Source organism: Geotrypetes seraphini, chromosome 4 (assembly GCF_902459505.1).
Source record: "Geotrypetes seraphini chromosome 4, aGeoSer1.1, whole genome shotgun sequence".
In the NCBI taxonomy this organism is placed as follows: domain Eukaryota; kingdom Metazoa; phylum Chordata; class Amphibia; order Gymnophiona; family Dermophiidae; genus Geotrypetes; species Geotrypetes seraphini.
The window spans coordinates 177,908,052-177,935,931 of record NC_047087.1 but is presented as its reverse complement, the minus strand read 5'-3'; the positions used below and the strand labels follow the sequence as shown (position 1 = coordinate 177,935,931).

At 44.3% G+C, this 27,880-nt stretch overlaps 1 protein-coding gene across 3 annotated transcripts in view; it reads right to left on the bottom strand.

Annotated features, from left to right (window-relative positions):
• Window positions 1–26,912, bottom strand: part of PRSS54 (serine protease 54) — an 85,309-nt gene extending 58,397 nt beyond the window's left edge. Inside the window, exons 1-2 of one of the 3 annotated variants that reach the window (XM_033942881.1) lie at window positions 26,809–26,912; window positions 1,381–1,439 (exon numbers count right to left, since the gene is read on the bottom strand). In XM_033942881.1, coding sequence (XP_033798772.1) covers window positions 1,381–1,439; window positions 26,809–26,891 — 142 coding nt within the window. In that variant the 5' untranslated portion in view covers window positions 26,892–26,912. Of the gene's footprint in view, window positions 1–1,380; window positions 1,440–1,558; window positions 1,652–24,002; window positions 24,612–26,808 lie in introns of those variants that run through there. The other 2 variants (XM_033942882.1, XM_033942883.1) reach the window with 2 other exon arrangements.
• Between the last annotated feature and the right edge of the window lie 968 nt (window positions 26,913–27,880).

Below are 27,880 nucleotides of genomic sequence, written 5' to 3'. Positions count from 1 at the left end.
TGCTCCATGATCCATTACTTCGTTGGATTCTACTTTCCAACATTTTGTGCAGGATACGCAAAAAGATCTTCTGCTCCTGAAGAAGCTCTGATTTGATGTGAAATGGGGAAGCTCCATTGAGGATTTATTGTCATCTGCCCAAGCTAAATAATCCATTTATAAACGGTAGTTGCTACAGTTAAAATACCAAGCAGTACCACTATACCAGGGGTCTCAAAGTCCCTCCTCAAGGGCCGGAATCCAGTCGGGTTTTCAGGATTTCCCAAAGAATATGCATGAGATCTATTAGCATACAATGAAAGCAATGCATGCAAATAGATCTCATGCATATTCATTGGGGAAATCCTGAAAACCCGACTGGATTCCGGCCCTCGAGGAGGGACTTTGAGACCCCTGCACTATACAGTACACCAAGGGAGTTGTTTTTAGACTAATGATAGCTCACTTCTGGGTAACAGGACAAGACTCTTCTAAAGTCCTGTACCTGTGAGCCCTTGAAGTCTTTTTTTTCCCCTTGTATGTAAAACTGAGTGTCTCATATTAGTGCGTTAGGTGGATGCTGGTGAAGTCTGATTCAACGACTAGCCATACAATTTGCATTGTGCTGTCATTTTTGACTTTGACTTTTGTTGGGGATATTGTATTGACCTTATATAGTATTGTAAAATTAATCTTTATCAATACAAGCAATCTGAGTACAGATGTTCCTGCCTCTGGTCTCCTGTACCTTAAAAATTGTCAATAAATATATTCTAGACAGAGATAAAAATTCATGAAAGGGGGGGGGGGTCAATATTCAGCCAGAAGTGGTGAGGATTTCACTGACCCTCACCAGCGTTATTCCCAGATATTCAATGCTGGGCCATGTCCAGGCTTCAGCGTTTAATATCTGGTTTATGTGGAGCAGGCTAACGCATAGCCAGTTAAGTCAATAGACAGTATTTTAAGCAGCTATGGATTACCGCATAAAGATAGGACTGTTTAATGCAGTCCCATTTATGCGGTTACTCTGGCGATTAAGTGCTGAATATCGGCACTTAATCGATCAACTGCTAAATCCACCCCAAAATAGCCAGTTTTCACTTAGGTGATAACTGATTAATGCCATCGAAAATTAACAGTCCCAAACAAGTGATTTAACTGGTCAGCAGCCATTTTTGGCTAGTTAAATCATTTTGAATATTGGCGTGGAAATCTACAGTTTCTTCGTAATAGCCAGATCTCACACTTTCTCTAACAGTTTCCTGGAGCTTTTTCAGTTTGTGCCTTGCTGCAGAACAATATGCTAAAACTGCAATTCCCAGCATGCAACAGTTCAAGGACACATGTTCATGACCCATATCTCCGTTAGACAGTAATTTCATCATTCATGTTACTCACCGGAAGTAGTTTGTGGGATGCAGAAGCAAAGCAACAACCACCACTTCATTGCTAGGATACTGGAAAAGAAAAAAAAATGAAGCTAGAATAACCCAAGCCAAATGTTGTATAGCACTATGACATTATAGTAACTAGTTGATGTGCTATTCTATGTACTGGACCCTCTCAAATCCTTTACCATATTATACCCAAATGCATCCAATCTCTAGCATTCCATTGCCCATAAGAATATACTATAATTAGGACTTTTGATTTTTAGTTGCAGTCAAACTTGTAACAAAATTGTGTTTTCAGTTATAACTGAAAAATCCCTGAAAACTGACTTGTATTGCATCAAAGGCACAGGGTATGAAAAGAACGGGAAAGCTAAGCCTTCTAAATAAAACCAAAAAACCAACCCCTCAGACTCATTGAAAGGACCATGAGCTATATCATGCAACACTTGACATTTTAGGCTGAGAACCAGGCAGGCACTAGGATAGTGGCCAAGGCAGGAAGCTATCTCTGTGTTGCAGCTGCTGTTTCCATTCTCCAGCCTCTAATTGTTTATGGCCAAGAGGTGGGGGAAATACTTTCACCAATTCCTGCAGACCCAAAGGAGGGCAGCACAGAGGAAAGTGCAAGATCATTATATGGCGGGGGACAGTAAGAGGACAGAGATAAGTGAGTGAAGCCAAGGGCACAAAGAAGGCACAAGTTAGTGTAAGAGCTTCAAGGTTTGAGAAAAGAGAGAAAATTCATGCAGCCCAGGGCCATTCGCGCCTCTTCTTCACCCTCTCCAAATAAATGAATCATTGGCTGCTTCTGGGTGACATCATCTGTAAGTGACTCCCAGGGGCCACACCCAGGACCCCTAAGGTAACCTCACCTCTCTCCAACAACCATTACAACTCTCACAGCACCCAAAAAAATAATTCACGCATACACCTGCATGCACAAGAATCTCACACATACAAAGAAGAAAATCTAATATAATAAAATGATAGGCCGCGCATGCGCACTAAAAAAAACGTGTTCCCTGATCCCGTCGCGGAAACACGACTGCGCATGCGCGGGTTTTACGTCACCACTTGCTCGCGGCGGCTTTCAAATTAAAAAAAAATTACACAGCTGCGGCGGCCTTCCTCAACCCCGCCTCTCACTGTGAATGGTACCGGCTCCTCTCTCGAACTGCACCAGGATCGAGAGAGGAGCTGCAGCGCTGGCTTTCAACTTAAAACAAACAAACAAAAAAAAACCCAACTGGAGATCGCCGCTCTCACCCGGCTCCCACTGTGCAAACCCCCCCCCCCCCAACTGGAGATCGCCGCTCTCAACCCCCCTCCCCCCCCCAACTGGAGATCGCCGCTCTCACCCGCTCCCACTGTGCAAACCCCCCCTCCCAACTGGAGATCGCCGCTCTCCCCCCCTTCCCCCCAACTGGAGATCGCCGCTCTCACCCGGCGCCCACTGTGCAAACCCTCCCCCCAACTGGAGATCGCCGCTCTCACCCGGCTCCCACTGTGCAAACCCCCCCCCCCCCAACTGGAGATCGCCGCTCTCAACCCCCTCCCCCCCCCAACTGGAGATCGCCGCTCTCACCCGCTCCCACTGTGCAAACCCCCCCTCCCAACTGGAGATCGCCGCTCTCCCCCCCTTCCCCCCAACTGGAGATCGCCGCTCTCACCCGGCTCCCACTGTGCAAACCCTCCCCCCAACTGGAGATCGCCGCTCTCACCCGGCTCCCACTGTGCTACCCCACCCCCCCCCAACTGGAGATCGCCGCTCTCACCCAGCTCCCACTGTGCAAACCCCCCCCAACTGGAGATCGCCGCTCTCACCCGGCTCCCACTGTGCAAACCCCACCCCCCCATGGGAGGATGTGCCGCAGCAAAGTGCTGCTCAGGTACTGGAGGGGGAGAGACATATCGCTTCTGCACCGGTACAAACATCCCTCCAGCGTTGGCACTCGCTGCACGTTAAACAGGCTGCTTCGTGCTTTCTCCTGCAGTTGAGTCCCTCTGCCGTGTCACCGATGACGACATCAATTACGCAACAGATAGACTCAACGGCAGATGAAAGCCAAAGCAGCCTGTTTAGCATGCTGCGGTTGCCAACGCTGGAGGGAGGTTTGATCTTAAAGTCATCTTGCTGGGAGGGTTGCAGAGAGAAGCGTCTGCCTCGGGTGCTTCAGGCAGCAGCAGCGTTTACAATTCACTGCTGTTGCCGGCTTCAGGCCTTCCTCTCTGGCCGGTCCTGCCTACTTCCTATTTTCATGAAGACAGAGCCCGCCAAAGAGGAAGACCTGAAGCCAGCAACAGCAATAAATTGTGAATGCTGCTGCTGATCAATTAAGTAGTTAAATGAGGAAAGGGAGCAGAGGGGGAGAGAATGGCTTGGAGGGAAGGAGGAAGGTATGCCAGACCAAGGCAAAAGGAAGGAGGAGATGGAGAGAGGCCATATGGGAGAGAGAGAGAGAGATGGAAAGAGAAGAGAGGGCGGTGAATGGAAGGGGCAACATAGAGGGTGAACAGTATTCTAGCACCCGTTAATGTAACGGGCTTAAAGACTAGTATCATATATGAAAATACACAAGCAAGCAAAATCGTATATTACAACTGCAATATAACTGCCAGTTACAGAAAAAAGGGTAAAAGATACTTATACAATTAAACAAGGATAAAAGCAGAATACTTCATTAATGCTTTGATGACTGTCCTAATCCACAATGTGCTGTAACACAGAGTTTCTCAACTTCTTCAAGCCAAGTATCCACTCAGGGCTCCTTTTATGAAGGTGCGTTAGCGGTTTAATGTGCGTAGTAGCGCATGCTAAACCGCCGGCTGAGCTAGCCGCTACCGCCTCCTCTTGAGCAGGCGGTAGTTTTTTGGCTAATACGGGGGTTAGGATAAAGCCACTAACGCGGCTGGCTTCGTAAAAGGAGCCCTAAGTCTAACAAATATCAACCGAGTACCCCCGCACAAACTCCACCCCTGACCCCTCCCCCATAATAATAGTACTAATTGTGATACAATTTCTTCCATTCATTTTTCATATACACACAATATAATCTTATTAATACAACCACAAAATTAAAAAAACACATACAGAGAAAATATCATTTATATTTTTTTTTTTTTTTTTCAAAGAGGTCAAGGCAGATGACTTTAAAATATGCAATGTCACCTCAGTAACAACTATAGAAAAATATAGTGCAAAATAAAGACAGCAGATATAAATTCTCAAAACTGACAAATTGTAATCACTAAATTGCAAATAAAATCATTTTTCCTGTCTTTGTTGTCTGGTGATTTCTTTAGTCTCTGGTTGCACTTCCTTCTGACTGTGCATCCAATATTTTTTTCTCTCAGCCTTCTACATGCTTCCTCTTCTCCGGACTTCATTCCCTTCTCCAACCATCTCTCTCTGTCCCTCCATGAGTCCAACTTTTCTTCCTCTCTGTTCCACCCCCATTGGCAACATGTCTCCCTCTCTCTTTCACTGTCCTTCTCTCATTCCCTCCCTTGCTGCAAAGGGAGTGAGGAAAGAGAAAGATCCATGGTGCATCTCTCCCTCTACTTCCATATCCAACATTTCTCCTTCTCTCATCCCCCAGATCATGTGCAGCATTTCTCACCACTGCCCACTAGCCCCATGCCCATTTCTCCTTCTATCACCCCTCTCCAGCACCATGCCACATCTCTCCCTCCATCACTATGTCCAACATTCCTTCCCCTTGCATCCCCTTCTATCTGTCCCGCTGTTCCCTCTCTACCACCATATCCAACATTTCTCCCTCTCATCCTTCTCTTCCCCATGCATCTCTACCTCACTCTCTCTCTGCCCAATTTTCCTCTTTCTTCCTTTCCCCATTTGCACCATTTCTTTCCCTCTCACACACCCATGCCCAACAATTCTTCCTTTCTATTCTCTTCCTCCCTCCCTCCTATGTCCCAAGTGAGTGCCCCCTTCCTCCCAACCTTGTGTCCCAAGTTCATGCTATCTCCATTTCTTTTGTGTCCTAAGTTCATGCCCCCTCCTCCCTGCCTTCATGCCTTTCCCATGTCCAAATGTGCTCCTTCCCCCCCCCCCATTCTCCCTTTGTCCCACATTGATATCCCCTCTCTCCATTACTTACTCGCTTCAGGGCCACGCTCCCTTCAGGGCCCTCCAGCTGGGCTGCTGCTTCCTGCCTTCAGCTGCACTTGTTTGCAGGGACATGGGCAGCAGCTTTTGCATGCTGCAGAAGGCTGACCTGCAAACCTTCCCTCTGATATCAGCTCTGATGTTGGAGGGATGGCTTCCGGGTCGTCCACGTGCAGTGTGCAAGAGCTGCTGCCCATGTCCCTGCAAATAAATGCAGCTAAAGGCAGGAAGAACTGTTGAGGTAACTGGGATCCCCGGCTGACCCAGAAGGCTTCCCTCTGATGTCAGCTCTGACTTTGGAGGGAAGCCTTCCGGGTCAGCTTCGGCAATGCAGCTGGAGGGCATGGGATCCCTGGTGGCAGCGACAATTGAGGATGAAGGGGGGGGGGGACCCATGCAGTGTCGCATACCCCCCACAAGTGGCTCGCGTACCCTGTGTGTTGAGAAACACTGCTGTAACATACAGTAGCAATAAGATATCTGATACATCTCAGGAATGTTGCTGAAGAAAAGAATATCTTTAACTAAGTGCAGACAGTAACTGCAGACTCAGAGCAGATAGTAAGAACAATTAGAACAGGTTAGAAAAGAGAGCAATATATCACACATAGAAATAAAATTCCAAGGCATCTAAGAAAACTGCAAAAATAGACTCTTACATAATAAGAACAGTTAGAGCAGACTGGAAAAAGAGGAAATATTCTTATTTAAAGTTGAAAGAGAAGAATAGTCAGGAAAAGAAGGTCTTCTTTAGTGTCTCAGCCCCCAAAACTTAGAACCTTACAGGAAAAGAATCAGATGAAATGCACATTCTTCTCGAGAGAGCATGTTGCAGGATAGATGTCAGGCTAGCAACAGATCTAAATCCCTAACTTCAGGCGGATACACATGCACAGAGAAAGAGACGCGTCTCTTCAGCCCTCAAAGCTGCAAATACACAGAAGAACTTACAAACTTAAGGAGTTTTGTTGAGGTAGCAAGAGCTCATACAGACCCCAATAGAAGTCCACTGAATATGCAAAATGATCAGGAATTTATATGATTTTGCTTCCATTGGCCACAATGGAAAATGCCAATTAGCTCTCCCTGACCTTCAGGGTCAAGGAAATAAAGTTCTTCAGTTCTTTTAAGCGTCAACATTTTCATGTGAATCATGACTATACTTTCTGTTATAATGAGATCACACACAGGTGTATGGTGTCCCTTGCCCAAGGGTGCCACTAATTGGACTGGACTATAGATGAGGTAAACCCAGATGTTCAAGATAGGGGCAAAAAGAGCACCAAGATATCCATCATTCTGGCAGACTAGGCCTCATGCCCAGAAAACCTGCTTAATACAGTTAAACCTTATGTGATGGAACTTGTTTGCAGGGCAAGGGCAGTGGCTCTTGTTCGCTGCACGTGGCTGACCCAGAAGCCTTCCCTACAATGTCAGAGTTGACATCAGAGGGAAGGTTTGCAGGTCAGCGTTCAGTTTTGGTCTCCTTATCTCAAGAAAGATATAGCAGCGCTAGAAAAGGTTCAAAGAAGAGCGACCAAGATGATAAAGGGGATGGAACTCTTCTCATATGAGGAAAAACTAAAAGGGTTAGGGCTCTTCAGCTTGGAAAAGAGATGGCTGAGGGGAGATATGATTGAAATCTACAAAATCCTGAGTGGAGTAAAACAAGTACAAGTGGATCGATTTTTTACTCCATCAAAAATTACAGACTAGGGGACACTCGATTAAGTTGCAGGGAATACTTGGACTGGAAGAGCGTCACCAGTGGGGTGCCGCAGGGCTCAGTGCTTGGACCCATGCTCTTCAACATCTTTATAAACGATCTGGACACAGAGAGTGGGGGGTAAATGGACAATACTCGGACTGGAAGAGTGTCACCAGTGGGGTGACGCACAGCTTGATGCTTGGACCCGTGCTCTTCAACATCTTTATAAACGATCTGGACATCGGTACAATGAGTGAGGTGATTAAATTTGCGGACGATACGAAGTTATTCAGAGTAGTGAAGACACAGGGGGATTGCAAAGATCTGCAACGTGACATAATCAGGCTTGAGAAAAGGGCATCGACATGGCAGATGAGGTTCAAAGTGGATAAGTGTAAAGTGATGCATGTCGGTAACAAAAATCTCATGCACAAATACAGGATGTCCGGGGCGGTACTTGGAGACACCTCCCAGGAAAGAGACTTGGGAGTTCTGATCGACAAGTCGATGAAGCCGTCCGTGCAAAGTGCGGCGGGGCGAAAAGGGCGAACAGAATGCTAGGAATGATAAAGAAGGGGATCACGAACAGATCGGAGAAGATTATCATGCCACTGTACCGGGCCATGGTGCACCCTCACATGCAGTACTGCGTCCAGCACTGGTTGCCGTACATGAAGGACACGGTACTACTCGAAAGGGTCCAGAGAAACATAGAAACATAGAGTATGACGGCAAAAGAGGACCGGCGGTCCAACAAGTCTGCCCACTTAAGAACCCTCCCTCCCTGGTGCCCCTCTTTCATGCACAACTTTGTAGCCCTCCCACCAGTTTGTCCCATCGACTTTTGAAGTCAGGTACACTACTGGCCTCGATCACCTGGCGTGGAAGTTTATTCCATCGATCAATCACCCGTTCGATGAAGAAGTATTTCCTGGTGTCACTATGAAATCTTCCCCCCTTAAGTTTTAGCATGATGTATTTGAAGAGCGACTAAGATGGTTAGGGGGTTGGAGGAACTGCCGTACAGTGAAAGATTAGAGAATTTGGGCCTCTTCTCCCTCGAACAGAGGAGATTGAGAGGGGACATGATCGAAACATTCAAGGTACTGAAGGGGATAGACTTAGTGGATAAAGACAGGTTGTTCACCCTCTCCAAGGTAGAGAGAATGAGAGGGCACTCTCTAAAGTTGAAACAGGATAGATTCCTTACAAACATAAGGAAGTTCTTCTTCACCCAGAGAGTGTCATAGGGGAAAACACACTCCAGGGATTCAAGACAAAGTTAGACAAGTTCCTACTGAACAAGGACGTAAGCTGGTAGGGCTAGTCTTAGTTAGGGCGCTAGTCTTTGACCAAAAGGGCCACTGCATGAGCAGACTGCTGGGCATGATGGACCCAGCAGCGGCATCTCTTATGTTCATATCTCCTCTCTTTTGCCTTTCCTCCAGAGTATGCATATTGAGATCTTTAAGTCTGTCCTCTTATGTTTTATGGTGAAGATTACTAACTATTTTAGTAGCCTTCCTCTGGACTGACTCCATCCTGTTTATATCTTTTTGAAGGTGCGGTCTCCCAGAATTGTACACAATATTCTAAATGGAGGTCTCACCAGAGTCTTATACAGGGGCATCAATACCTCCTTTTCCCTACTGGCCATACCTCTCCCTATGCTCTCTAGCATCCTTCTAGCTTTCGCTGTCACCTTTTTGACCTATTTGGCCACCTTAAGATCATCACATACTATCACATCCAAGTCCCACACCTCTTTCGTAGTTCTTCCACATCCTGCCTATAGTCCCGGCCTGGCACTCTCTAACCACCATCTTTTCGGTTTTGTGAAGGAACAGAGGTGAGGCCAGCACTACAACACAGTGGAAGATGTCCAGAAAGCAGTGTGTCTAGGGAATTTTCAAGTTTGTAGAACGATGGGGAAAATGTGTGCAGAGAAATGGTGATTAGGTTGAAAAGTGAAAAAAAGTCTATACCTTAAGATGATGTACAGTAAAACCTTGGATTGCAAGTAACTTGGTTTGCAAGTGTTTTGCAAGATATGCAAAACATTTGATTAAATTTTAACTTGATATGCAAGCAATGTCTTGCAATACAAGTATATATAGTATACACACATCACAACTGAGCCGATGGTTCTTCTCTCTTTGATGCTGCAGGAGTGTAGTGACTGTTCTAAATGAGCGAAGTCTTGCAATATGAGTGCATATAGTATTTTGTATTAAAGTTTTTGGGTTGTGGAACGAATCGTCTGAACCACTGTTGCGACCTCTGAAAGGATTTCTACATCGCTTGGCCTCTGCATAAGAACAGAATCTTCGAAAGCCTGTGTCCTGAGCTCCAAACCACCCAAGGTCTGCTGTCCAGCAAGGCCTTAGGGTAATGGTCTTTAACAATGGCCATCAGATCATCCAGATTCTTTCCAAATAGCATCTGCCCCTTGAAGGGAAGCCTGCTGAGGGTCATGCAGAGACAGAATAGGCTGACATCTTGTTCATGACTCTTATGATGTCATATAGAGCATTTGCTACATAATTCACCCAAGAAAGGATCATCTGAGGGTCCTCGTCTTCCTCCGAGGTCAGGACCCAAGGTAGCTGAATGTGGCAAGCATGTGTCACAAAACAAACCACAGTTACCGCTCTAATTACTAAGGATAAAGTTTCAAATTGCCTCTTGAGAACCACATCTACCTTGTGGTCCTGAGTATCCTTCAACATCACACCTCCTTCAATGGGCATGGAAGTCTGCTTGGTGACCTATACTACCAGTTAATCCACCTTCCGCTGAACAAACAGCTGTTGAAAATCTGGAGCCATAGGGTAAAGCTTGGCCATAGTCTTGGCCACTTGCAGGGACCCTTCTGGAGATTCCCAGTGGTCAGTAACTAGCTTTGTGATGTTAGGATGCAAGAGAAAGAACGTGGTCAGAGTCACTGAGCCGCTCATAACTGTGATGTGTTCTGAGGAGATAGGCAGGGTAACAAATTCCTATTAATCACTCTGGTCTCTTCACTTAAGGGGCCTACTTAAAGTTTTGTTAGTAACATGATGTGGAAGAGTATCCTATTGTGGTCAGCTAGCCTTGTGGAGCAGGCTGGCCTGAATTAACAGGAACAGCTAGCACACATTACACATACCCTTTTAACATTAATAAAGCATTTTCTTTATTAGTTTGCCTCACAGTTAATATAAGAATGTCACTGTGGCTTACTCAGCCAGGCAGGAATGAATTATTCTGCTTCCTTCAACTATTCATAAAGTGTAAATACTAAAGTAAGAGCTGGAAATCTAGAGAAAGACCCCAAACAGGCCTCTAATAGTTATTTATTGGAGTGTCTTATCTTGTAGAGAAACATGGAATGGAAATGGCCAAAGGCAGGAAAAAAGGTCCTGGGATCCATGGCATAGCTAGGGTGAGTGGCGCCCGGGACAGTAGCACCCCCTCCCCCCATGTCATGCGTGCACACCCTTTCCCCATAGCTTTTTAACTTCGGCGCAAGCAGCCACCAACTTACTGCCCGCGTTGGCTTCGGCACTCTCTCTGACACCACTTCCTAGGCGGGGTTCATCAGAGAGGGTGACGGGACAAAAGCGCGCGAGACTTTGGCGCACCGACATTGCAGCACAGACAATTCGGTGCAAGTCGGGGGGGTGTAAGTGGGGAACCTCCCCACTATACTTCATACTCTTCGTGCTGCCATTGGAGGTGGGTGGTGCAACCTCCCACATTATAGAGAAAACGTAACTTTTTTCTAAAAAATCGGTAAAAAGTTACTCTATAATGGAGGGTTCCAACCCCCCCCTAATGGCAGCGCGAAGAGTATGAAGTAAAGTGTGTGTGGGGGAGTGTTCCCCACTTACACCCCGCATCAGAACTCTTTTAAAAGTAACTTTTTAGGTGGCGCGCTGGGATCTTGCACCGATTTGTCTGCACTGCAATGTCAGCGCACTGAAGTCCCGTTCGTGAATGACTATGAACCTCAGAGAGAGAGTGCCGAAGCTGACGCTTGCAGCAAGTTGGTGGCTGCTCGCACCAAAGTTAAAAAGGTATGGAGGAAGGGAAGGGGAGGGCGGAGAGGAGGAGGGGTGTCAGTGCCCCCAGGAAGATGGCACCCAGGGTGGATGCTCCTCTTGCCCTTCTCTTACACCACTGCCTGGGATAGTCATTCAGTGTTAAGCAGAGAGAAAAATAGTTATACTTAAGAATAAAACATGCAATACACTTTAAGAGAAGTCCACCATTATTCAATGAACTTCAAACCTAGCTCTCTGAAGGATAAGAAAATTTTAAAAAAAGTGCTTTCAAAAAGAATCTGAATTTAGCAATAAATTAGCTCTATGAAGAACTGGATAATCATGACTATCTGGCTTGAAATCTTAATTTTATTGTTATGGTTGCAGTCTGTTCTGCTAATGAAGAGTTACTAAAAAAAGATGTGTAAAGGCTGACTGTGAAATGATGAAAGAATCATGGCAGGAGCCCAGGTTCTTGTCCATAACATTGTTATGCGATGTTTGGCTGGGTAAGATACTGGCATATTGAGAGAGCAGACAGACTTTTTGTTCCCATAACTCCTCTCGGTAGTTGCAGCTGGCCTGATTGCAATGTCGGTGAAATGAGCCTATTCCACCCCCCAAATGAAGAGTTAGCAGTTTCATAAAAGTTTCTCATTGTAATAAATATACATTACCTGGTCACCTGGCAAATGCCAACATTGTCTCTGGCAAGGAAGCCTTCCTTAGAAGTGACTTAAACCTACAGACAAGGCGTGGCTTCTCAGGGTTGGTCCTTCTAAATTCCACTGTAACTCCTGGCATAGATATAAAACAATCTTTTGCTACATCTGTATCTGAACATTTGTTCCTCAGATACACTCCAGAAAGAGGCCACAGACCCAGAACATAGTTTTCCTCTGCCTCTTTGTTCTGGTTCACAACTGACAGATGAGAAAAACTCACTTCTGGGACAAAGTACCAAGCCAGTAAAACCCCACTAAACCACTCCAAACCATCCACCAGATAAAAAAAATCTGTGGTTTCTCTTAGCTGCATGAATAGCCATTTCAAAAACCTACATGTGGTCTGGCAATGAAATTAGTGGATATGCATGTTCTGTATAAAACAAACTTAAAGCAGGAGGAATGGGGGGTATACCAATATTAAAAAAACCCCAAAGAACTCCCTAAGATTAAAACAGAACTCCAGGCATGCAACAGAATACACTTGAAATAAAAACGAAAGAAAAATCCTCAGTTCAAAGGTGAGGGAAAACCACTCTACCAACCACACATAGGCATAAAAAACTTTCCTTACAAACCAATGTGTACAAACTGTTGCTGGAAAACGTGAGGGATCAATAGCAGTCCCAGTATGAAAAACAATATTGTAAGTTTAGCAAAATCTTATGTGCAGCCATCTGACAATCGTTTCGTAGCAACTTAGCTACTTCATGAGAGAGATTTGTATATAATGGACGTGACAGGCATGCAAATCTGCTCCATGCATATTCATTAGGGCTAGCCTGAAAACCCGATTAGCCTGGTGGTCCTCCAGGACAGGGTTGGGAACCACTGTGCTAATAGATCTCAAAGCATATTCATTGGGGAAATCCTGAAAACCTGACGGATTACGGCCCTCGAGGACTGACTTTGACACCTGTGCAATACCTGAGAGAGATGATATAGAATGTAGAGATGTTCATTACAAGGTGACAGTGAGGGACACTGCAGTTTGCAATTGTTCATGGAAAACATGTATGTGAAGCATGTGACTACAGTAGGGATACATGCATTTGCTGGGCCTAAGATCCCTGCAAAGGAAGAGTAAGTTCCCTGAATAATGAAACAGATCTGCATAGTACTGTACAGCATTTGCAGGGTAGAAATGTGCAAAGAAAGATATGGTTATTAATAGACTTGAATTTGAAGCAGACTGACTGATTCATGGCATATAAAGCAAAATAGAATGGGTGCTGTATACTGTACTTGGATTGTGATTCAAAGTGGTTTACATATAAGGCAGCTACCTATTTTTTTACATGCCCAGTGGAGGATGTTAGTGATGTGACCAAGGTCATGTGGAGCACTGCTGGTATTTGAAGCTGTTACCTCTGCTACTATGCCACTCCTCACTGAATGTTGTCAGCCTAACAGAAAGAAACTATGAATAGGACAGAAATGACAACATGTTGCTCTCATTGTCTAGGCCTGTGTTGGTCCACTTTCATGAATGAGATGTCATATTGACATAATGAAACTATTTTTGGGGCCACTTTTCTATTACTGGTAAAAGTGATGGAGGCTACCCCCAATTGGAAAGACAGGGGATAGCAGAACGGTGTTGGTTATGCTCCCAACAAGAGAGTCAAAAAGGCTGAGGAGCCTTGAGAACAGCAGAAGGCTGAGGTTTTTGTTGAGACTTCTGCGGAGGCTGTCTCTTCGCCGGTTGCCTCACAGCAGGAGCCTGCCTTGGAGTGTAACGCTGTTGGTATATCAAGGGTGGTCGAGAAGGTCGAGACTGAGTAGATTTAGGCTTCGGACGAAGGATGGACTAGAATGACTTCTCATGGTCCGACAGCTTCTTCGTCACCGTCTCGATGGACTCATCAAACAAATCCGCACCTGCACACGGGACGTTGGCAAGCCTGTCCTGGAGGTTCGGGTCCATACCAATGGTCCGAAGCCATGCCAAGCGACGCATGGCCACGGAACAGGCGGTGGCCCGTGCTGAGAGCTCAAACGCATCATATGAGGATTGCATCAATTGAAGACGCAGCTGGGACAGCGAGGCGACAACCTCCTCGTATTCAAAACGAGCTTGAGAGTCGATATAAGGCAGAAACTTCCAAAGCACTGGAAGGAAGAACTCCAAATAGGTGGCAAAATGGAAGGTGTAATTGAAAACTCGTGAAGCCATCATCGAGTTCTGGTAGATGCGCCTCCCGAACTTATCCATGGTCCTCCCCTCTCGACCCGGGGGCACCGAAGCATATACCTGGGACGGATGAGATTGCTTGAGGGAGGACTCGACCAGCAGGGATTGATGGGAGAGTTGGGAGCCCTCAAACCCCTTATGGTGCACCGTGCGATACCTGGCATCCAGTTTGCCAGGAATGGCAGGAATGGAGTACAGTGTTTCAAAATAGCGCATGAACGTCTGGTCGAGGAGCTTGTGTAGAGGCAGGCGAAGAGACTCAGCAGGAGGATGAGGCAGATGCATGGTATCCAGGTACTCCTTGGAGTAGCGGGAACCCGAGTCCAAGGTGATGTCGAGATCATCTGCCATCTGCCGCAGAAAAGATGAAAAAGACAGATGGTCCGCCAACACAGGACACTGAGACGGACTCGACGAATTCGAGGCCTCCTGACGACACACAGGGCTTCGGCTCCTCGGAGGCAAATCCCAATTGTCTCTGTCCGAGGCGGGGATGGGTTCCAGAGGCAGCATCTCACTAATCGAAGCACTCCTCGATGAACTTGCAGCCAAACGCCGAGCTTCCTCGCCTAGCAGTGAGAGCGAGTGGCGAGGCGGAGGAGGAGGAGGCGGCTCGACCCCACGAGGAGGTTCCGCATGCCCATGCTGGATTGTGGCAAGCCACTTGGGCCCCATGGTAGTCATGAGCTCGAGGAAGTGGGCTTCCATGAGCGACTGCATCGAAGCCGATAAGTGGGGAGCCACATCCGAAGTGGGACCCCCTGCATGGTCTTCGCGGTCCCGGGTGGCCGAGTGCTTGGCCTTAGAAGCCTTAGGCACCTTAAGAACCACCGGGAGAATGGTCTGTGGAGTTACCTGACCTGAGGAGACCGAAGCAGGCACCGGGGCAGGATGCGGAGTTGAAACTGGAACGAAGGAAGCCGGTTTCAAAAGACCCGATGTAGCAGGAGCAGGAGCAGATGCCGACGTCGAAGGCGAAGCGCTGGTCGAAGCCGAAGGTTCCTTGGAAGCCTCCATAGCGAACATCGACTCCCACAGGAAACAGCGACACTTGAAAGCATGTATGCTTGTGAGACGTCCGCATCGGGGATCTGTCGGATGACATCACCCACTAGTGAGAATACCTGCCTGTTTGTCCTGGGATAATATCATAATCAGAGAGGCAAAGCAAAAGATGGGAATCTAACATATTGATTTCACATATGTGCTATGTGCTTGAAGGAACAGGAAGGCAGACTGGGACATTAGTGTGATTGATAAGCACCATAGCAAATTTACCCCAGATGGCAAAGCTTAAGTTTTATAAGGCTTCTTTGTTCTGAAGAGTGTCCAGCCTGTACTAGGCTGGTCCTCAGGGAAGTTATAGGCAGACAGGAGTTGGCCTCTGACATAGTTGACTCACATTCCAAGGGGCCCTGATTTTGCAGTGAGAAAGACAAATCAAATCCACATGTGTATCATTGTATGTATAGATCCAGAATGAAGTTTTAGTAAGTCAGTAAGTCATTAAAACTACACAATAGGAATTTACTTAAGTAGCTATAGGTAACAAGTATAGATTAGAATACATTTTACTTTGATTTCATACTTTTGAAATCTGAAGAAATTCTGAGAGGGCTACATCTGGGATTTAACCTCTGACCTTAAGCAATTTTTTTCTACTCTGTGAAACTCTGATGCGAGGGGAGTTAATCCCTCCTTCTCTCTCTAGTTTCAGTTAGACAAAGGGACATGAATTTCTCAGCACAGAGATAGTACCAGGAAGGGATTTAAAAGCTGTATGTGAACATTAGTTTGGTGAGTACATTACAATATCTGTCTATGTATTTCTTCTTTATAAAACATGTAAGCTTAATATGAGAATGTAACTTTTAGGTATAAGAATGTAATTTTTAGGAATGCTTTTGTGACACGTCCATATGAAGGTATAGAAGCAAGCCTTATATGGAAGCAAATAATATGGACCAGTTAGATTGTAGCGAAGGAATGTCGTCATTTAGGATATATATGGATGTGTAACTGGTAAAACGGTGGAATTTGTTACTAGCAAGGCCAGCTTTTGGCTTCTGCAATAATTCTCATGATGCAACTAACCTTATGATTAATCATTTTTGTTAATGAATAAATAATAATTTTCTTTTGGATAAACATTTGCATCATTTCATTATTCTTGTGCATTTTTACAAACCTAGAGTAAAGCTAGCAGCTTAATGCTTATGAGTGTGCTTGTGTGCAATTACCCTGCTCACCGGCGTCAGGTAGAGTTTGGCAGAGGACCCTCTGATAACCCCCAGTGATCCGTGAGCATCTTTGCTATGTCCAGATGATCAGGGAAGAATGAAGACTGCAGCTTCGAGCTACTCATAAGAGAGCATTCTGCTGCTACTGACTGTCTAATCTCCAATTTCAACTGCTGGAGGGATTCAGAAATTAGCCCAACCAAAGTCAATGGCTTAAAGAATCTCCATACTGTGGGGTCTTCACTCAGATCAGGAACCTCTCCTACATCTGGATCTTGGAGCGAGCGCAGTTATATCTCCCGCAGGGTAGTGCCTGCCTGTGTAAGCAATGGAATCATCAGGTCTTGGTCATCCATGTCATCGGTTGGCGAATCATCCCTAAACAATTTGGAGAATCTGGACTTAAGACCTGTGCCTGGGGAGGGGGAACCTGCAAAGCCAGCAAGGATGCCACAGGAGGTGCAGATGGCATCTTTTTCTAGGCCAGATAAGCCTGGAAGAGCATGTTAATAAATTCCGGGGGAAACCCCTCATCCAGGGCAGCAGCCATATCCTGGGAACTCTGTTTGGTGCTTTTGGAGGATTTCTTAGCCTTTAATGCTGAATCGCAGCTCTGTTTCACTGGGGTTGGAAGCGCACTGTCCCTGGGGGCCAATTTCAACTTTTTTGACTGTCCTGAGCTGAAGTTAGCAATAGGACCCCCTAAAGGAGTGGAGGGACCTAAGGCTGAAGAAACCTCGCTCCCCCACCCCTTTCTGCGCTGCAGAACGCGTGGAACATGGCTGCTCACCGGACAGTCATCCACTACAAACAGGGCATGAATCTGAAATATCCTGCCCTAAGTTTATCTGAGTCGTTTTCTTGCAAAATTGAAGCTTAGAGGAAAAATATAACTTTAAATTCAGATTGGGAAAATCCAAAATGGCCACTGAGGGTGCAATTTTTAAAGAAAATCAGCCCGGGAAAAGCACAGAAAACCCCAAAACACAGCAATTTTAGGGGGGGGGGACTAAGGATAACTCCTAAACTGCCCAGAAACTATTTTTAAGAACCCTCAAAATTGCTTTGACAGGCTGTCAGCCTTGTGCCATGTGGTGCTGGCAGCTGTAGTAAGAAAGCTGAAACAGCTTAAAGGGAAATCGTCTGCCTCAACAAGTCTTGCAAACTGGACTGCTGATCTTCTGACTGCTCCTCCGGCCAAATACCAACAGCCAGGGACCTTTGCCACCTACAGAACATACTGCGCATGTGACCTGGCAGAGCAACGCAGTCGGTTATGATCCCCACAGAGCCACTGTGAACAAGCTGAGCGGTCATTGCCCTTCACCTCTCCACTCCCAGGTCTTCCCTGGTCTTCCAGGCACTGTTCTAGCACTTCCGTTCTTCATCACATGACCTTCCTGGTCTCCCAGGCCGCCAAAGATTGTTCCAGCCATTGCTGGTTCCTTTAGTTGCCACCGGTCACTTACTCTGGTCACTACAGTACTCCCTGGTCCGTCAGGCACTCTTACTCTAAGCACTCTCCAGGTCACTCAGATGCGCTCTCACTGACCTTCACCTGGTCATCAAGCTGGAGAGCTCTCCAGTTCCTCCAAGCTCTGCCAGGTAAGCAATAGAGGGCAGGGTAGGACTCCCTCTCTCTCTCTCTCTCTCTCTCTCTCTCTCTCTGCTATACTGTGCACCGTCAGGACTGGACAGCACCTCTACTGCACCAGACCCCCTGTCAGCACCAGCCAGTACTGGGCTTACTGGGAGTTAGGCTGAAGCCCACATTCCTCCTCCCAAAGGAGCTCTTGGTTTTCTCTGCTCTCTGCTTGGGACCTGTCCTTTTCAGCACTAATGCTTGAAGTATGGGAAACAAGATTTTGGATCTAGAAGCTGTGATGGAAGAGGAGTTGGATATAGTGGCAATCATGGAGATGTGGTTCACGGAGAACCATGACTGGCATGTAGTTATACTGGGCTATAATCTGTTCAGGAAAGACAGGGTAGAAAGAAAAGGAGGGGGGAGTAGCGTTATATGTTAAATATCATATTAAAGCCACACAATTGCAGGATCTGCAGGGCAAGGAAGAGGCACTGTGGATCAATTTGGAAAGAGGGAATTGTGAATATATTTACATTGGTGTGATATACAGGCCTCCTTCACAGATGGAAGAAGTGGATAGAGATTTAATAGTAGGCATTCAGATTATATCTAAAAAAGGGGAAGTCTTTCTAATAGGTGATTTTAACATGCCGGATCTTGATTGGTGTATTCCTATTGCAGGGTCTTCTAGACGTGGGGAGATCCTGGATTCCCTACAAAAAGAACTGTTCCAGCAGTTGGTAATGGAACCCACATGGGATGGGATCATACTGGATTTAGTGCTTACAAATGGGGAAAGTGTTTCTGATATTACAGTAGGTGATCTTCTGGCATCCAGTGATCACTGCATGGCACGGTTTAATATTAAGATGGGTATAGAGAGGGCTCATTCAAAAGCAAAGGTACTAGACTTTTAAAAAACTAACTTTGTTTGGATGGGGGTTTATGTCAAGGAATTGTTGTCTGGGTGGAAACGTCTGGAAGGAGTGGAAATACGGTGGGCAAAACTGAAAGGAGTGATTGTAAGGGCGACAAACCTTTTTGTGAGGCAAGTAAGTAAAAGTAAGAGGAAAAGAAGGCAGCTTTGGTTCTCAAAAGTAGTAGCTGAGAAAGTAAGGAATAAGAGGTTAGCTTTCATAAACTACAAAAGATCGCAGAAAGAGGAAGACAGGCAAAAATATCTGGAAAAGTTAAGAGAGTCTGGTCATGAAGTCCTTTCAAGTTTTAAGTTTTATTAGGATTTTTATATACCGCCTATCAAGGTTATCTAAGCAGTTTTTATAATCAGGTACTCAAGCATTTTCCCTATCTGTCCCGGTGGGCTCACAATCTATCTAACGTACCTGGGGCTATGGAGGACTGAGTGACTTGCCCAGGGTCACAAGGAGCAGCGCGGGGTTTGAACCCACAATCCAAGGGTGCTGAGGCTGTAGATCCAACCACTGTGCCACATACAAATGGAAGAAAAAATAGCTGACACGGTAAAACAGGGAGACAAGTCATTTTTTAGATATATTATTGATAGGAAGATGTACAAAAGTGGCATTGTGAGACTCGAAGGCGAAGGGGAGGAATATGTAGAAGCTGATAAGGAAAAGGCCGAATTGCTTAACAAATATTTCTATTCTGTGTTCACAGCTGAAGTGCTGGGAGCGGGACCACAGAAGACAAACGTGAATAGGGATGGAGGAGTAATAGACCCTGATCGATTTTCAGAGGGTTGTGTTCATGAGGAGCTAGCTAAAATAAAGGTAGACAAAGTGATGGGACGATGGTGTACCTCTGAGGGTGCTGAAGGAAATTAGGGAAGTTCTGATAGCTCCGCAGACTGACCTTTTCAATGAGTCTCTAGAGTCGGGAGTGGTACAGGAAGATTGGAGAAGGGTGGATGTGGTCTCTCTCCACAAAAGTGTAAGTAAGGAAGAAGTAGAAAATTACAGGCCGATAAGTCTGACTTCTGTGGTAAGCAAATTAATGGATCAGAACTTACTTTTCATCCATTCTATAAAGGAATTTTTCTATACTAGGAAATCAAATTTTTCAGTAGTAGCCCCAACCCTATGGAATGCTCTACCATCTCATCTCCGTCATGAAAAATTAATCGATAAATTTAAGACTAACTTAAAAACGTTTCTATTCCAAGATGCATTGAACTTGAAAATTCCTTCTTAAATTAACCAACCGCTTTCAAGAAGCGATCCCATCCCTAATGTTCTTTCCCTCACTTTCCATTTCCTTTCATTTTTATTATTTTTTTTACTATTATTATTTTACTTCTAACAATGTAACTTTATCCCCCTCCTCCCTTCTAATCATCACTCTCAAGTTCGTTTTGTCATTGTCTTTAATGTACACTCCCCTTCCTTTTTATAGATATCTCTTTTAAGTATCATTTTTTATCACTATTATAGCATTTTATTGTAAACCGGCTAGATACTTGTTGATGGTCGGTATATTAAAAATTAATAAACTTGAAACTTGAAATGCTTTTAAAACAAAGAATGGTCAAAGAAAACCTTGGAAAATGACAAGTCTGGTTACTTGCGAAACTATGGGTGTAGTGTATGCAATAGTATGCCCGTGTGATCTTTGCTATATAGGGCATACTATGAGATGTTTAAAAACTAGGTTGTTTGAACACTGGTCAAACATTACCCATAGGAGACAATATGATATACTGACTCATTGTGCTGAAAAAGAACACTCGTTGGAGGACTTCAAATGCTTTGTACTTGATCATATCCCAGCAACAGCATGTAGAGGAGATGTAAAAACTAAATTATACCAGAGTGAGCAAAGATCAATTTACTTCTTGAATACCATTTGGCCCAACGGTTTAAATCAAAAAATAGAATGATATGCATTTTATTAAGTTATGATCCTTTGCATTTTTGTTCTTTCAATAAAGTTTTACTTTTTGAGTTTCAGGAGGAAGTGATGTCACGATATCAGGAGCTATAAGTCAGGCACCATTGTGGAGCCAAATTGTGGACGGAATAGGAGGGAATTCCCTGAAGCAGCCATTCGTTGGTGAAACAAGTACCTTGTTGGATTTGGACATCGGTTCCTTGTCTTCACTTTAATGTCAGAAATGTGACTGTAGGAAGATCGTTGCGTTTTTGGATCGTGGTCCTGGCTTACATCAACAGCTGTGAAGATAAGTGTAACCTTCCTGAAGGTTCTTTTTCCTGTTCCCTGTGCACAGTGGTGAAATATTTTCCTATTTTGAAAGATTACATTTAGAGAAGTAGTGGAGTTTTTTTTTGCCTATGATACAGATTAAGAACGGCTAAAAAATTCATTGGGTTGCCATCTGCATATAAAACTAGTTTAGGCTTTTTTCTCCACTTTATTTAAATGGTTTTTCAAAGTATATTTCCACCACTTGGCTTATAACATTTTTGCAACATTTTTTGCTGCAGTTATTTATCTATTTAGATTGTTATTGCTAGTATTGTTTCTAGAGAGATGTTTAAATACCTACGTAATGTAAATGTGCATGAGTTGAGTCTCTTTCATTTGAAAGGAAACTCTGCAATGATAGGGCTTAGGATGAAGTTAAGAGGTGATAAGCTCCGGAGTAATCTGAGGAAATACTTTTTTACAGAAAGGGTGGTAGATGCGTGGAGCAGTCTTCTGGAAGAGGTGGTGGAAACAGAGACTGTGTCTGAATTCAAGAGGGCCTGGGATAGGCATGTGGGATCTCTCAGAGAGAGAAAGAGATAATGGTTACTGTGGACGGGCAGACTAGATGGGCCATTTGGCCTTTATCTGCCGTCATGTTTCTATATTTCTGTTTCATTGTTCCCCCAGGGTGAGTAGACAGATCCCAGAAGCCCTTGCAGGGTGGTATGCAGATTAGCTCTTTCTTTCAACTGCTCAGGTTCCCTCTGCTGCCTGGGAGATGACCTTCACCCTTTCAAAGTCATGCAGCTTGCACTCAAACCTACTAGCAGACGAACCTGGGGTGAGCTAGCTTCCAAGGGAACGGTCCGCAAGCCGCCGATCTAAAGGTGCAGGCTGTCCAGGGGATGCACTGAAAGGCAGTCAACCCCCTGGAAAGACTTTATCCACAAAGTCTGTGATCTGCAGCCAGAGCTGTTCCCAAGCGAACCTCAGCAGCATGAAGACACAAAAAGCATAAAAATACTGAGTAGAAGAAAAATTAGCAAACCAACATTGTAGTCTTATGAGCTATGCTGCTTGTTGGTAGCCTCTTAATTGGATTTTTTTGTGACTTTTATGTTTTTATATTTAAGACAGCCAAGAATCCTATAAAACTCCTGAAGGCATTTTTATTTTGCCAAAACACAGTCCATGTTGGGTCATTTTTCTTGTATACATTATTTGGTTTCTATCCTAACATAACAACGTACTTCTTAACTGTGTAAACATAAGTTCTACGTGGTTTACAAAAGATTTTTTTAAAAAAATTAAGAACAATTTAAGGATGACTAGAGAGAAATTATTTGATCAAGTATTTTGAAAAGAGATAGGTTTTCAGTTGAGTTCTGAAATGTTTGTAAGAATGGGCTTCAAGCAATAATCATCGAAATTCTTTATCATGTGAAGCTGCTTGGAATGCTAGAATATGGTCGTGAAATTTCTTACTTTTACAGCTCTGTATTGATGGAAAGGTAAACAGAGCATGAGATTTCCTACTGTATTTATAAGATGCTAAAGAAAATCTGTTAACCATGTAAGATGGAGCAGTTCCATACATAACCTTATAGCAAAAGCAACCTAACTTGAACAAAACACGAGCCTCCTTTGGCAACCAATGCAGCACTTTTTAAGATCATAGATCATTCTAACCGCTGTATTTTGGATCAGTATAAGTCTAGTCATGTCTTTCTTTGGAATTAAGTATATGTTTAAATGTGTTTATTCATTTTCAGCGTGCATAAAACAACAACCATAGTAAAACAATACAGAATACAGATATGTTTGCACAATATCCAAAATACCCCTCCCAACCCCCCACCTTCCAACAAAAACCCCAACAGAAAATCCCTGGTGAGAAGAAAATGCAAAATAGAAATAAAACTGCTATTATGAGTTCAAAAGTCTATTCCGAGCCATCGAGGTATGGAATTAAGTATATAATATTGCAATAATCCAAAAGACTCAGTAACAGAGACTGTACCAACAGTTTTAAAAGCAGAAAACTCAAAGAAGGGTCTAATGGTGCACAATTTCCATAGCTTATAGTAACCCTTGTGTATCACAGCATCTATTTGTTTTTTCATGGTCAGATGCTGATCCAAAATGACTCCCAGTATTTTAATTGTTGGTTTGATTTATATTAATCGATGGCTCCTGAGTTATCTTATGTTCTTATGACAGACAAAAAACTTTTGTCTTATCAGGGTTAGGGTTGAGCTTGAGCTTAAAGTCCTGCATCCAAGAGTTCATCAGTTTCAACAGACTCAATTTTATGAGAAATATGAGATAGAACTGTACCACAAGGTATAACAATTTTGATATCATCAGCATAGCTGAACAGTTCTATACCTAGGTTACTCAAACTGTGGGTCACTTGTGACTGTATACACCCTTTCTGGATTGTTTTTATGATTATTGTTTTTAAGTTATTTGGTCACTTATTAAACTACAAACTGGTACATCCGATTTTCTGTTCCACAATCTTTTTGTTGTTTTGCTGCTTCATTTTTCTTTGTGAAAAATTAAACATGAGCAGAAAAGACTAGCTCCTACTGTCTCACTTCTAGGAAAGCAACTGGTGATTAGAATGGAGTCTTGAAGTAAGAGGGGAGGGTCAGAAAAATTATGTAAATAAAGGTTCCTACAGTCTCATGAGATGGGATAAATAACTACTTGTCCAGAAATAGAGTGGGATTGTACAAGAACTATGTATTACAGTTTACTTCCCAACCCCACTATCCTTTCCCTTGATCCTTCTGTGGTATATTTGCCCTGTCCCTAACCACAATACCAATTTTATTTTTACCTGATTTACATGTGAATTTTTTTTTTTTTAACCTGGCAGTTCTTACCTGGTTCTTTTTCTTGCCATTCAGAAACAGGCTGGAATCTGGCACCAGGAGCCTTCGTTCTCAACTAATTGTGGATTTTGCTCATATTTTATACTCCCCTCTAAACATACTCAGTTGGGTCATCACAGTGGCAGGGATCACATGTGATGGCTTTCTTTGGAGCCTTAGAACCATGTGTCCTAAATTTCAATATCCAGGAATCCATTCCTAAGTGGTAAGCACAACTCCCTCCCCATCTCTGACTGACTGAAAGAGTGGAAGTCCTGATCTACAAATTGTACTGAGGACAATCTGAATGATAGTGCTCAGAGATTACCATCAGAATACTGAACTGGCTCCTATATAAGGAACCTTAAACCTAATTCCAAGTAAAACTATCTGGCATTTGCATGACAAACCTGGCTTAGGTATGAAGTAGTCCAGTGAATGGAATGAGCATCAATGAAGCTTTATAGATAATCAATTATGACATCATTGTTGTTATGGTAACACCAGATCCAAAGGCCAGTTTAGGGAGCTTAGGGCCATCCAGTATATGAAAGAGTGAGGTAATGAATGAGTCATAGGCACGATATGCTACCAAGCTAATCTCAGGGGAAATAATAATAAGAGATATTATTCTGGATATTTAAGTGGAACTTTAAACAAAAGTTTTGATTTGTTTAATATTAAATAAAACCAAAATAAATACATTGTAAACTACTTGGAGCAATGAGTTATTCTTTGAAAACAATGGGCCCAATTTTCAAATGATTTATGCTTCTGATCTTGAGAGTTATGTTTCTATATTGGCCTTGTGCTAACGCGAATAAGGGTGGGCCCCGATCCCAGGCAAGATAAGAGCCATACAGCAGATGCAGAAAGCATTTTATTAAAGGTGTTAGGTCACAGATCCTGTTCCAACCACAGGTAGGAGAAAAATCTAACAAAGCTAATTGGTAAATGTAACAATGTCCTCCTATGGCCTGCTCCTTCAGAGCCACTGTCTACCTTAATGCCTCTTAGCACAGCAGCACACTTTACTTATCCCTGGTCTGGTTCCTCAAAGTTATCAGTGTAATATTTAACAATTACTTGGAGCAAAAATACAAAATCTTCAAACTTCCACGTGGAGCTTACTGACTGTAGCAGTTGCAGTTCATACATACATGGTAGAGCCAAACACAGTTCTCATCACTGTTTCCCTCTAGGTATCCTTAAACTAACTATCGTCTCAGCTTATATATTTCCTGGACCATGCCATCCTGGCTCTATCCCTCCCATGTCATTTCGCCCTTGGGTTGGACTATAGGTTTTCAGCTGGCTTTGACATTGTGGTGTGTCAATTTTAGGAGTAGATTTTTATTTTTTCAAACTTTACAAACTACTAGTGACCAAATTACGTAGTTTCATATGCTGAATCTAATGCTATCTTCAGAAACTGCTTAAAGTGAGTCTTACCTACATGGACTCAGTCTTTCCTACATTGACTCACAGTATGAAATTAAGTAATATTTATTTGAATGTCTGAACCACATAATTATTTTTTAAAATGTAATTTATGCAGTAAACTTAATGTTATTTAACAAAATACAGCAAAGAAACCAAATCTTGTTTGCTTCTGTTTCAGCTCATGAGTCCCTGCTGACTAATGCTGCCCGATTCACGATTCGAATCGGTTCACTGATTCACTTTGAATGAATCCATTTAAAACAAACAAACAAAAAAAAAATCGGCCTCCCGATCCATTAACTGACCCTCCCCCTTCCCCCCTAAAGCAGGAGTGGCAGTGCTGCCTCTTGCTGGCCGGCTGCTGCCGCACCTGCTTTAGAGAGGAGGGTCAGTTGGAAAGTGTTGGTGTCCGGCTTCCCCCCGGTACAGGCCTTCAGGGGGGGACAGACCTTCAGGGGAGGGGGGACCTGATGTACAAGAACATGGAGGGAGGGGGGAGTCAAAGAGATGTGCATATGCCGGACTTTGGGGGGGGGAAAGAAATAATGGGTCTAAAAACAGAGGAGAGGGAGAGAGATGGTGGACAATGGGATTTAGGGAGGGAAGGAACAAAAATGGCAAGAAGTTGGACACAAGGGATGGTGTGTTTGGTGGGGATAGAGATACTGGATAGGAGGATAGTTGGGAAAAGAAAGGGAGATATGGTGGACCCTGGGGTGGTGGAGAAGGAGGGAGGTGCTGGATGAAAGAGTAGTTGAGAAAAGGTAGCACTGTGGATGGAGAAGATAAAAAGGAAAGATGCCAGACCTCTGAGGGAGGGAAGGGAAATGGAAGGGTAGGACAGAGGTAAAAGATGGATGGTTAGCACGGAGAAAGAAGAAAGGAGACCCTGGCAAGCAACCTATCAGAAGACAACCAGAGCCGGGGACCAACAAGATTTGAATAATGACCAGACAACAAAAGGTAGAAAAAATAACTTTATTTTCTGTTTTGTGATTACAATATGTCAGATTTGAAATGTGTATCCTGCCAGAGCTGGTGTTAGACTGCAAATGTGAGCTAGGATTTAACAGAGAGAGGAAAAGTCTTTTTTGTTTGTTTATTTTGTTTACACCACAGTGCCAGTGTGGTTAGAAGGCAAAGGGGGTGAAGAGGCTATAAAAGGGGTGAAGAGGCTATAAAATAGACCCACCAGGATGTTTGAAAAAAAAAAACAAAAAAACAAAACAAAACACCCAATTGGGCAGAAAAATCGAATCGAAATTTTTTTTCCTGAATCGGGCAGCACTACTGCTGACCATCTGACTCCTAATATAATGTTACCTCCTCTTCTGATTGTACACATGACCAGCAGCCTTGGTTGCCAATTTTATACCTTTCTACAGACTGCGTATGTGTTGGCCGGTCTGGAACCACCATGGGCCTGCTCAGAAATGCCTTGATTTCTGCTGTTGTCATGGTACAGGTAAGAGGATGTTCAGAAACTCTAGAGCTCCAGTCAAGTAATGGGGATAGTTGTCTTAGTTTGATGGATAGTGTTTCCTGGTTTCACCTATCTCCAAGCTATATCTTCTCATCTCCTTTACCTCTGATCTTCAATATCTTCTCCACTGCATCTCCTCTCTCCTGTTCCTCTTCACTGCACAACATAGCTTGAAGAACAGATTTGCTGTAACAATACCAAGTAACTCTCTATCTGTACCCTGCTATCCCCTTTGCTTCCAGGAAGTCTTCCAGTCCCTTTTTGAACTCCATTATTGTACTCTGTCTTATCACCTCTCCTGGAAGCGAGTTCCAGGTGTCCGCCACCCGTTGAATGAAGAACTTCCTTGCATTTGTTTTGAATCTGTCTCCTCTCAGTTTTTCTGAATGACCTCTTGTTTTTGTTGTCCCCGCTAGTCTAAAGAATCTGTCCCTCTCCACCTTCTCTATGCCTTTCATGATTTTATAAGTCTCTATCGTGTCCCCTCTCAGTCTCCGCTCTAGGCGCCTGGGCCAATCAGGCCTTAGACTTAGTGGGGATGGGCGGACCCGCTATGCCTAAGGCCTGATTGGTCCAGGCTTCTAGAGCCTGGGCCAATCAGGCCTTAGGCTTCGGCGGGATGGGCCGGGAAGGGGCGGGCCCACCTCATTTCAACGAGGCGGGCCTGCCGGCTGGACGGGCAAGACCCGTCTGGCCAAAAGAAAAAGTTTGGTGGGGTGGAGGTTTGGGGGCTGTTAGCGCGGGAGGGGGAGGGTGAGTCTTCGGGCAGGAGGGATTGGGCACCCTCCTGCCAGCGATCGGACAGGCGGCCGCGGCCCGCTATATTTATAGCGGCAGAGAGATCCCTTGCCGCAATAAGTATAGCGGCCGCGTCTACTTACAATGTAGACCAGCATTTTGTTGTACGTCGCCTACAGCTGCCTAAAATCGGGACGCACTTTGTAGAATCAGGGCCTTAGTGCAA